Here is an 11,562-nt window from a genome sequence, read left to right on the forward strand (position 1 = left end):
CCGCGACGTGGTTGTGAGCCGTCGCAGTGGGGGTCGTCGCCGCGTCCTCCGTTTCGCCGGTCCGTCTCAGCCTCTGGCCTGAGCGATACTTCGGCGTCCCACATCGACTGCGTGAAGCCGGTGGTTCCTATGTGGCTATGTTGCGAGTCCAGCGTGGGGCGGAGGCCAGGAGCAGCCGATGTCGACTTCGCCCACGCAACCACCATGTCCAGCGACTGTTGTTCTTGTGGTAATGAAGCGAAACATATTACCTTTTTTCTCTTGATTGATGTTTTAGATTTCGGATCGATGTATGCCCAGTGCCAAGTGCCAAGTGCCAACTGCCCCGTTCTTCTAGAAAAAAAAAGCATATCCGAAGGTATCTTCGCTGCCCTATTGTCACGGTGGAAAGTATAATTACCTAAGGTTAGGTGGTAGTTTTTTCCAACCGGACTCTTAACCCCTTTCCATTAATTTCGCAATCAACGGAAATACATCAGTATGTTTCCAAGTTCTTAGAGTCAAACCACTACATCTAACAGAATGAAAGATAAAGCCTTGAGCACTAATGAGACTGAAAGGGGGGAGCGAGTTGGCACATCATCAGGAAACCCACCGCAGGATGATCCTGGAACGGACCATCCGCCATGGGGCGAAAACCTGATGACACTCACAAGCCACAGCCCAACGAAAAACAAAAGTCCCAGGATGAGACACGCTGGTAAACTTCTGCGACTAAGCGAACCACTACCAGGAGACATAAATCCAGCGGGCATCAAACCCCAGTGGGAAACGGCAAGCAAAAGGACCGAGCGCTGAACACATCTAACCAATCTGGATCCCATCTCTGTCTCCTAAGAGGGGCCTGCCTCGAGGAAGAGATCTGTCCGCCAGCGCAGCAGCCGCGTGAGTCAACCTCTTCACTCCAGCCTGGAGCTTCACCTTTTCTTCTTCCTTTAGCAAACCTGCCCAATACAACATAAACGAGCAGGCAGTGAAAACAGCCTCCAGAGGAGAACGAACAACATGATTATCAAATGTAACTTTATTGCAGAGGGTCCAAACCCCCTAGCATATTGCAGCAATAATCATCATGTAGAAATGTTTCCCGCCTGGAAAAAACTTATAAAGCCAAGCGAAGCTTTGCCAAAGAGAACGAGGACAACAGGATGCCCCAGCCGTCATGCCCAACACTCCCCACACCGAACGAGCAAGCGAGCAGGTAAAGAACAAATGATTTGTTGTTTCAACGTCAGTACAGAAGGAGCACATGGGATTTCTAGGCCAGTTCCTAATACGCATGTTATCACGAGTAAGAACTGCATTCTGAAACAGCTGCCAAAGGAAGATTTTAATTTTCAGCGGGATAGGTGCTTTCCACACCATCTTATAGTTAGGACCTGATAAATTCCTTTCCAACCATTCATATAAGGATTTAGTAGTAAATTTCCCTTTACTGCCAAAGGCCCATAGAATCTTATCTTGGGAATCGTTCAACGACAGTGTTTTAGCTTCCATAACCATCCAAGCCCACTGCTCGCCCAACACCCCAACCAGTCTACGTCTAAAGCCAAGATCATAATTGCTTGCCGCCCAGGATGCAACAGTGCATTCATGTTCCTGACATATACTAAATAGATCAGGAAAGGGGTCTTTCAACGCAATATTCTCAACCCAAGGGTCATACCAGACCCTAGCAAGGTTTCCACTTTCGATCTTAATTTTTCTATCCGCCATATATGAATCCTTGACCTTCATAATCGCTTTCCAGCAGGGGGAGTCCAAAAAGCGGCTCCGAATGTTAGCCACGGTTTTGCTCCTGAAGTATCTAGCTCTTACTATACGCTGCCATAGCCCATCACTCGTTTCTAATTTCCACCACCACTTAACGAGCAGGGCAATATTTTGTTTATGAAGATCTTTAATCCCTAGCCCCCTAATTTTTTTCGATCGACAAATCCTCGTCCACTTAACCATATGGTACCCACGTTTCTTATTTTTTTTTCTCCTCCAAAAGAAACGTTTGCGATGTTTATCCAACTTCTCAATAAAAGTTTTATTGAAGAGGAACATTGACTTAAGGAAAGAGGGAATTCCATCCAAATTGGACCCTAACAAAGTCAGTCTGGCTCCAGAAGATGCCGCATAAGCTACCCAGGCATCAAGCTTTTTGATCATTTTACCGTCAAGGAAATCTAGATCCGCGTTCTTGAGGGCAGAATAAGTAACAGGGACTCCCAGATATTTCATAGGAAGTATGCCCACTTGACAACCAAACATGTTGGCATAAACCAAATCAGTATCATTATCCCCCCCGATACTAAATATCTCACTCTTCTCAAAATTGATCTTAAGCCTTGACATAAGTTCGAAGAGATAAAGCAAGAGTTTGATATTTACAGCTTTGTCAACATCATGTTCAAAACAAAGCACCGTGTCATCCGCATATTGCAGGATGCCAACACCATTCTCAATAAGATCAGCAGCTAACCCTTTAATGAGACCATTCTTTTGAGCTGCGAGTACCATTTTGGTTAGGCAATCAGCCGCAGTATTAAACAAGAAAGGGGAGTGAGGATCCCCCTGTCTCACCCCCTTAGCGCTTTGAATGTATGGTCCCTCCTCATTATTGATCTTGACACTAACCGTGCCATGTTTTAGGATTTGAGAGACCCATCCGCACCACTTAGAACTAAACCCACGCTTCCTATGACAATCAAGCAAAAAGTCCCAATTGACTTTGTCATATGCTTTCTCGAAATCAAGTTTAAGAACCACTCCCACTTGCTTTTTGAAGTGAGTATAATGCAGAACCTCATGTAGTGATAGGATTCCATCTACTATGTGTCTCCCCTTAATAAAAGCATTCTGTTGAATACTAAACAACTTATGAGCATATTTGCTAGCTCTAATATCCATGGCTTTGGTGAGTAGTTTGTATGGGCAACGTAATAGACAAATGGGCCTATACTACTGGATTCTGTTAGCATCAGTCGACTTAGGCAACAAAGTTATGATGTCATAGTTAAGTCGTTGCACATCTAACTTGCCTTCATGAAACCACTCAAACAGGCATAGGAGATCACGGGCTACTACCTCCCAGCAGTGTTGATAAAATTCAACAGGAATATCGTTTGGGCCAGGGGCACGGTTAGATTTCATGTCAAATAAATCCTTTTTGATCTCTTCCAAAGAGAAAGGTCGAGTCAAGTCCTCATTATCATCAGGGGTAATCATCTCTTCCTGAGACCACAAATTTGCATCTATCTGACAAATATTTCCAGGAGCTGGTCCAAACAAGGCTTTATAGTACTCAGTAGCATGGGCAAGTAGGTTTTTAGTACCTTAAATAATAGTGGACCCACACTCCAGGGAGATCATGGAGTTTTTCCTACACGACCATTAGCTACTTTATGGAATCTCATTAGAAAATTGATGCCAGTGAAGTTCTTCTTCAACATACATCTTATTAAGCTCTACTAGAATTTCCAACTTCCTAGTGTATGCTTCCCCGCATAAACCATCATCCTCCTCCAGTTTTTCAAGCTCCTGCAGTTCGATCTTAGACCAAATCTCAGCAACCAGAGGAAGGAAGTCTGGATTATTGAGCCAGACATTATCAAACTTAAAACACATGTTACCTGGTGTTCTAGAGGAAGCTCTCCCACCATCCACCAACAAAGGATTGTGATCTGATATTTCCTTGACCAGTTTATGAACAGAAGCGAGAGGGTATAAATCCTCCCAATCAAGAGACATGAGAACTCTATCCAGTTTTTCCAAAGTTGGGTTTTCTTGTTTATTGGACCAGGTATAACAACCACCAGTCATATAAATCTCTCTCAACACAAGAAAGTGTATAACAGAATTAAACACCACCGAGAAGTGGGACATAGATGTTTTTTTATTTTTCTCCCCACTATGTCGAATGATGTTAAAATCTCCCCCGACTAGATAAGGAATATTAATGCTATGACACATGGATGACAGTTCAGCAATGAACTCAGGTTTCTGCTCATCATGTGCAGCACCATATACAGTCATCAAGGCCCAGCTACAATTTTTGTTCTTATCGAACAAGTTCAACTGTAGGGTGCATTTACCACACTTGGTCATAAGGATATCAATTTTTTCCTTATTAAGACCACAAAGAATGCCACCAGATTTCCCCCTAGAAGGATTCCATTCCCAATGAAATTTATGATTCGGGTCAATTTGTCTAAAAAAGGCAGGATTATAAGACTTCTTCATAGTCTCCTGAAGCCCAATAAAATCTAATTCATTGGCATTTATCATGTCAATGAGGCAGGTGGACATACCCTTTTTACCCACCCCCTACAATTCCAAAAAAAAACCTTTCATTTATATCGTTCGGGTTTATCTCTCACTCTGGTAGGTCTGCCAGGTTCCATAGCAGCCCTACCCACCCCATTTTTCTGTTGACTTCTAGTCACAGGTCTACTGGACTTATTAGGAGATAAAACCACCATGGATTTCCTGCGTTGATTTTTCTTTTTTTTTGTTTTTAGATTGAACCAGGATAAATGGTTCCTCAATATCTCTGCTATCATCATCCCATGTTAAAGAGAGGGACACATCATTACCCAACCCATCATTGACGATTATTTTTTGTGAATTAGTATCAATATTTTTGTCATGCACCAAATTTCTAGAGAGTTCTAAATCACGCAAGATATCAACAGTAGCAAAGTCATCATCAGGGATTTGCACTCCCATCAAAGATGCACGCAATATAATGGCAGAATCAGATAAAGCAGAGAATTGATTTTTTGAATTGGGCATATTCATACCTTCCAAATTACGCTTCCTCATTCTGTTGGCAGCCACATCTCCCACCTTCTCCAGCTTCTGCTTCTGTCTGCGTGGGACATCCTCGTCTTGACTCATGCTATCATGAATTGGTGATCCAGAGGGAGATTCAACTGTATAGACACTACAGTTTTCACATCCTTCCATGAATCCCTCCTCAAGAGGCACAATATGAGGCAGGGAAGGCCAAACCACATAGTCTGACAAGGGAGGAAATGCATTCCCATAAGTATTCACATCATGACAGACAAACAAAGGTGAGGGTGGAACAGGAGTAATCATCCCCCAAGCACCTTTATGTATACTGATCTCATTACTGGGAGATTCAGTCATCTCTTCGACATCCAGATCCTCAAAGACATTCTCACACGATATTTTACCAGATTGAGAGCCACAATAAGACATTTTTTTAGCTGCATGTTCTCTGGCCATAGTCTCAATCAGCAGTTCAGTGTTGTTATCTTCTTCACTTTCCTCTTCTTCTTCACTCTCAGCTACCGCAGGAAGCCTCTGCATCCCCTTATCATAATTCTGAGAGGAGAAATTACCAGCCATGGATGCACTCGTTTCCTCTGCCCCATGGAAGAAGCAGGATATGAGTCCATCCTCGCTTTCTTGGGAAAGGAAGGAGATGCACTGCTATCCACAGCAGTATAAGATTGGCTTTTCTCAGCACCCATAGTCACAACTTTTTCAACTTCATAGAAGAAGTCATAATATTGTTCTCCCAGCATCCCTTCAGCTGAAGGAGGAATTTTGTCAACATCTCTACAGCCAAGAAGTATTCTAGCATATTCAGGTTTATGAACAGTCGATTCGTCAACTTCTAATGTAATTCCCACTAGAGCCCCAGCATAAGCTATATGTTCAGTGCATCTTTCTTCTATGGGAATGTTGCGCACCCTAACCCATGCTTTTTCCATGATGCCTTTAGCTCCAATCGAGGCAGTCCAAGGAGTAATACAGACAACAATATTCCCCTCTTTCAGAGGCAGGCGTTTCCCATAACAGCATGCTCTCTCTACTTCACTAGCATTAGGGAATCACATCACATATTGAGCAGGGCCAATAGAGCGGGCCGTACAGCGCCATTTCTTTTTCCCAGGTTTTTTGGCAAATATAGCATTGAATTCCTGCTCAATATCTTTCACAGTAGCATCACCCTCAACTATAGTAATCACCACATTATTAGTTTTCTCAACACTATGCTTAGCGGGACACATATCAGGTATATAGAAGAATCCCTCACCAGGCGACTGAAAACCACACATGAATGGAATGCATTCCCAAGGCCTCAGAACTTGGCAAAGCTGAGCCATATGACCTAATTTGTTGCATTTTTCGCAGTGGATAGTAGGGCAACGAGGAGCGAAATGACCTGGGAGGGAGCAGTTGATGCAGATCTCGGCGTTGCTCTTGGTCGCCGCCTGCCCAGGTGCTGGAGGCGGAGGCGGCTCCTTGGTGCCCGCCGTCTTCTCCTTGGTCGCGCCACTCATGGCACGCGCAGCAGCTTCCCATCTGTCCCCAACTTCACCACCACCAGATCTCGAGTCTCCCGACGTCGCCGGCGGCAGATCTGGCCCCTGCCATACCATGTGTCGAGACTGGTTTGGCAGCGGAGCCTTTCGCCCACCGCCGAACCCTCCCCGCGCTGTGTTGTCGTGCCATCCTCCAGATCTCCCCCCGCCACGATCTCCCATCGCGGCGCGCAGCGCACCCCCCGCCCGCTCCGCCGCAGCAACTTGGGCGAAGGAGCAGTCGTCGGCGCCGGCCTTGCCCCGCCACCAGCCGAAGGAATCAGGAGGGGATGGATTGGGGAAGCAAACCCTAGAACACTCCCATAGATGCTTGAAGAGAGGAGCGAGATGCGCGTCTCGCGTAGTGAAGGTAGGTGGGAAAGTGAAGCGGCTCCCCTCGCCTCCCCCGCTCTAGAAGGCTCCACGCCCGGTTCGGTGCTGGGCCCCGCATGGCGGTCAGGCGGCCATGGAGAAGCTCCCACGCGTCCACGGGGCCGCCCCAACCCAGTCCGCACCCGCCTGGATCTCCGTACGCCTCCCGTGCACCGCACCTCGAGACGTGCCATGCGTAGCGCCCGCTGGGGACGCGCACGTCGCCGGAAATCACTCCCGAATCCTCGCAAAATGGCATGGCAGCGAGATGGTGTCGCCAATGTTTATGTACTCCCCTGCACGAAGAAATCGCGCATCCACCGTGACTCCACAGTCATCAATCAGGATGAGACGGAGAGCATCTCGCCGGAGAATCAGCTCGCCGTCATAGAATGTGAGCGAGCGCTTCTGCAGATCGGCGGCGTAGGATACGCGCCATCTCTCGTCGGGCGCGTCGCCCTGTTTGTCGCGTGAGCACGACGCGTGAGCCATCCTTGCATCTCCTCTTTTCACCACCCAACAGGTCACTAGGTGTCATCTTAGGTGGTAGTTGTACACGGTTTGGAAATAATCTACAAGTCAATAGAACTGGTACGTCCTTAGCTAGCTTAGGTGGTATAGCATATGCGTGCGAGTTCGAGTCTGCTACGTCTTAGTAGTAAGAGTAGGATTAGGTTGTTTTGTCGGTTGTTCATGTATATGTACATACACAACCTTGCGTGAGATTATAAAATCTTGAGAGAAAAAAAAGGAGAGAAATCTAGTGCGTGTGTTCGTGGTTCTTTGACGTGATTGATCTTGTAGGCGAATCCCAACACACATACACCGTTCTCGTGAATCAATCTAGCTGCTGGTGAAATCAAGCAAGGCCAGCGAAGATCCATGGCGGCGGCGCTTCGATGAGCGGCGAGAAGGCTCGGTGGCTCGCTGCTCCAGCGGACACACGCTGCGGTCATGGAGGAGCCACGATGGCTCGGTGGTTCTCTGCTCCAGCGAACGCAGGCGGCAGTCATGCCAAGCAGGTTCATGCGCTCCCGCCAGCTCTCGAGCGAGGTATTAAATTCTGTGCAATCGGAAAAGCAACTTGCATATGCCTCTTGTATTAGCCAGAAACAAGAGGAAACTTACTTACTTATCATGGTCGTACTTGTTTAATCTGACCTGAATCTGTACATCTTTACATACTGCTGTTTGTAACACATGACTGCCTGCAAATCATATCATTAAGAAACTTATTTTCCTGGTTGATTTGAGCATGTCGTTTTACTCATCCCTTTAGCAAATCATTAAACGAATAAGATAGATGTTGCTGTGGTTTTGATATCTTGAACGCAATTGATGCACTTCGTATACAGGTCAGTTATTTATTTACTAAGCATTATTTACTAATCACGGACACTGTTAGTCGATCAATCTACTATCGAAATCGATCCAGCCATATAAACTGATTTCAGATAATCCACTGAACAAGGCCCTTACTTAAAAACCAAACCAAACATACATTATATATTAGCTCCATCTATATACAGTAACTATGGGGATGCATTCTGTATATTTTGAACCTCACTTTATTGACAGACAGGACATGATCCTTCTTAACTATTTACCAATTACAATCAGTACTTACTTAATGATCGACTATGCAAATTAAGTATATTGATCGTTATCTATGTGTACCAATCCAGCATGCTCGTGCACACTCTAGACGCCAGATCCTGCAGAAGGAGGACGAGCTGCATGATGCGTTGTCTAAGGCTAACGAGCAGCATCTTTCAGCACAAGCCACTCAAAAAAGACCATTTAACCTTATGTAGGATACAAAATCACTTGATCTCCTTCTTTAATGTCCTGTTTGTTTGTTTGACAGAAGTTGATATATACATATATATGATCTCATTTGACCTACCCCTCTACTTGCAGCCGCTTGCAGGTGTACTCACAAAGGGCTCGGGGTGTGTTAGATTTGGCTTGCAAGGTGACACTTTACGTTTATGGTGGTGCTTTCCTGCTTGATATCACTGGCGCCGGCAGGATGTTAGGGTTAGGGCCAGAAATCAATGAAGACAACATTCAAAGACTGAGAACCAAAGATGGCTCAGTTGAATTATGACAACTGCAGAGTTTGGTTAGCTAGCACCACGCTATCTTTGATGACTTTGTGTGAAGAGTGAATTACAGAAAACATCGACATTGAAGGTTACGGTTGCAGAAACCACACTTCTATATATTTAAGCCAAAAACCACTAATTCTGAGGCTAATGTTTTGAAGAAAAAAAACACTAGTTGGCAGCTTTGGACGTTTTAAGGATAATTATGACATGTGGAGCCCACTTTTATTGACGTGGCGTAACGGTTTGGACTAGATGGCGTTAGACGTATTTTTCTTGCGAAAAACTCCTTTAGGAAACAAACAGCCAACTCCCCTGGATCAAAGAGATAAAAAAGCACAAACTCTCCTCCCCTCATGCCGCCGTACGTGCTGAGCGCCTCGCCGCCCCGGCAAGCCCCGCCGTCGGTAGGCCTGCGCATGCCACAGCCCTTGCCCTCCCCAGGCCGCCGCCACTCCCCTATCATCTGTGCGCCGACGTCGTTCCCTCGCCACATCGACCGCCAGATCCGGCCACATTTGGCGGGCGCGGTGGCCTCCACTTCTCCCGCCCGACATTGGCGAGGACATGCCTGCCTGGGAGGCCAGCAAGGCGCAGTTCTAGCTCTGGCCTCCTCTCCCTCTCACTCACCGGATCCGGAAGAATCCAGCCGGGAAAACGAGCTGTGGCAACCCGTTGCTCTGGCCATCGCCTCGTCCTGCAGCTCGTCCGCGGCGAAAGAAGGCAGGGTGGAGCGGCGCCGGCTGGGGAAGATGGAGGTGGTCGACGGCTCGGGCTGCTTTCCACCTGCACCAAGCTCCGCCATGGCTATGCCGCTAGTGAGCACTGTCTCCGCCGATGGATCAGGCGAGCTCCCTTTTCGGCTGGCGCATACTGTCTCCGCCACCAGCCATCTTTCTCGTACTATCTCTGCCACGGCCATGCCGCAAGATGAGTGCCCGTGGGGAGTGCGTGCGGGGCCAGCGGGAGTGCGTGCGGGGGCGGCGGGCGTTCGGGTGCCTCCCTAGCGAGATGGGCGAGCTGGGGGCTGATTGTGTTTTTTATTATGAATGAAGGACCGTTGTGTAAATTCATAACTAACCATTGTCTAACACCTACCAAAGCTGTCAGGACCCCGATTCTAAGTCACACCGATCTAGCATGTAATACCTCATATCACTTTGCGGCCTCACGCACGGTATTCCCACGGGTGTCGCCTTACCATGGCCCGGGACCGTTTGCGCCTTTTGGCTCACGTATATGATAGTGTCGCTAGTATCCATATGACAGAGAACCGGGGCCGACATGGCTAGTCGTGAACCCAAAGCGGCACTAACCCGTGGAGACAGGGATACATGAATCAACTTCGAGCATGTCGGTCAGCAGCGAGTGAATCCGGGCTATAGCACTGGGCTAGGCAGGACTTCGGATGTCACCACGTGACATTTCCCCGAAGGGACAGACACAGGAACGAAGTGAAACACATGCCGGCCAATCAAGTGTCCTAAGCAGTAGTGCTGGGCTAGCAGGGCTCCAGTGAACTGGGCTGTAGCGGACTACTATGGCTCATGGAAGCACAAGACTACATTTCCCCATAAGAGAGGCTACCAAGGATAAACAACTAGGTTGTCGGATCCCACACATACCAAACATTTCAATCATACACAAAATATGCTCGATATGTGCAAATACAACATGGCATCACAACAAGACTCTACGACTCAGAGTATTTACTTATTAGGCTCCGAGGAGCGAGATATTACAAACATGGGTCTCATGGCCCAACATTCAGAGCATACAAGTCAAGCACATGCGGAAACTTAACATGTCTGAGTACAGACATCTACAAATGAAAAAGGCTGAGAAGCCTGACTATCTACCAGATCCTGCCGAGGGCACAAGATCGTAGCTGAGGTAACAAGCTAAACATCGAAGTCCACGCGGAACTACTAGCGAGCCTGACATCTCTCTGCAAAAACATAAAATAGGCAAACGTGAGTACAAATGTACCCAGCAAGACCTACATCAAAACTAGCTACATATGCATCAGGTATCAACAAGGGGGGTGGTGGAGTTTAACTGCAGCAAGCCAGCTTTGACTCTGTGGCTAACCTGAACTACGACTGCAAGCAACTCTTTTGAGGTGGCGCACACAAGTCCACATATTCGCCATACCAATACACCACTATGGATCCGTTCCCGTCTCCCTACGAGAAGGCCATCCATAGCACTCACGCTTATCTTGCGCATTTTGGAGTATCCACTTTCACTTGTCTATGAACTGTTATAGGGAACCCAGAAGTCCTTTACTACGAACACGGCTATTCGAATAGATGATGTTAACCCCGCAGGGGTGTACTTCTTCACACACGCTCTCACCACTTACCACCATGTACACGTCGTGTATCTCGGCAACCTTCAAGCGGAAGCCTGGCTAGGTAGTCGGCCACGACCTGACTAACCACACAAGTCTCTAGTCTAGGTTTATCGCCTATTTGGGTTCCATCCACAAGGAGATCCGGCCGGGGTGTCGCTCACGGCCCCAAACGATGTGAGCAGGGTTCCCAAGCCCACCAACCGGGTGCCACTTGGTACACCGTGCCACTGTGCCTAGTCTGTCCCAAGCCCATCTGTACCGGGTGCCACTTGGTAGACTACTAACACTACCTACAAACACCAGAAACTAGTTGCAACTCCTGGACAGAGATCAAGTTGATTAATAAGTCGAGAGAGCTTGGAGCGCCCGGAGCCCAATGTGTGGTAGTAACTGTTCATGG

At 47.3% G+C, this 11,562-nt stretch overlaps 2 protein-coding genes across 2 annotated transcripts; one reads left to right on the plus strand and one right to left on the minus strand.

Annotated features, from left to right (window-relative positions):
* Positions 1-433: 433 nt before the first annotated feature.
* LOC123183243 (uncharacterized) lies at positions 434-6,451 on the minus strand. The gene is made up of 2 exons (XM_044596015.1): positions 4,791-6,451; positions 434-944 (listed from the first exon to the last, which is right to left on the minus strand). Exons 1-2 carry the CDS (start codon positions 5,362-5,364, stop codon positions 805-807), a joined length of 714 nt encoding a protein of 237 aa, XP_044451950.1. The 5' UTR covers positions 5,365-6,451; the 3' UTR covers positions 434-804.
* Positions 6,452-7,432: 981 nt separating this feature from the next.
* Positions 7,433-8,946, plus strand: LOC123183254 (uncharacterized). Its single transcript, XM_044596027.1, has 3 exons — positions 7,433-7,751; positions 8,384-8,508; positions 8,619-8,946. The coding sequence occupies exons 1-3, from the start codon at positions 7,653-7,655 to the stop codon at positions 8,806-8,808; spliced, it is 414 nt and encodes a 137-aa protein (XP_044451962.1). The 5' UTR covers positions 7,433-7,652; the 3' UTR covers positions 8,809-8,946.
* Positions 8,947-11,562: the final 2,616 nt, after the last annotated feature.

The sequence above is a fragment of the Triticum aestivum genome, chromosome 1A (genome assembly GCF_018294505.1).
Source record: "Triticum aestivum cultivar Chinese Spring chromosome 1A, IWGSC CS RefSeq v2.1, whole genome shotgun sequence".
Taxonomy (NCBI): Eukaryota; Viridiplantae; Streptophyta; class Magnoliopsida; order Poales; family Poaceae; genus Triticum; species Triticum aestivum.

Excerpts from the sequence above, each read along its gene's own strand:
- LOC123183254 (XM_044596027.1), top strand. The coding sequence starts at position 7,653 with ATGGAGGAGCCACGATGGCTCGGTGGTTCTCTGCTCCAGCGAACGCAG. Across the intron at positions 7,752-8,383 it reads CCCGCCAGCTCTCGAGCGAG|CATGCTCGTGCACACTCTAG; the intron begins GTATTAAATTCT and ends GTACCAATCCAG. Across the intron at positions 8,509-8,618 it reads AAAAGACCATTTAACCTTAT|CCGCTTGCAGGTGTACTCAC; the intron begins GTAGGATACAAA and ends CTCTACTTGCAG.
- LOC123183243 (XM_044596015.1), bottom strand. The coding sequence starts at position 5,364 with ATGGCTGGTAATTTCTCCTCTCAGAATTATGATAAGGGGATGCAGAGG. Across the intron at positions 945-4,790 it reads GAGGAAGCGTAATTTGGAAG|GTTTGCTAAAGGAAGAAGAA; the intron begins GTATGAATATGC and ends TGTATTGGGCAG.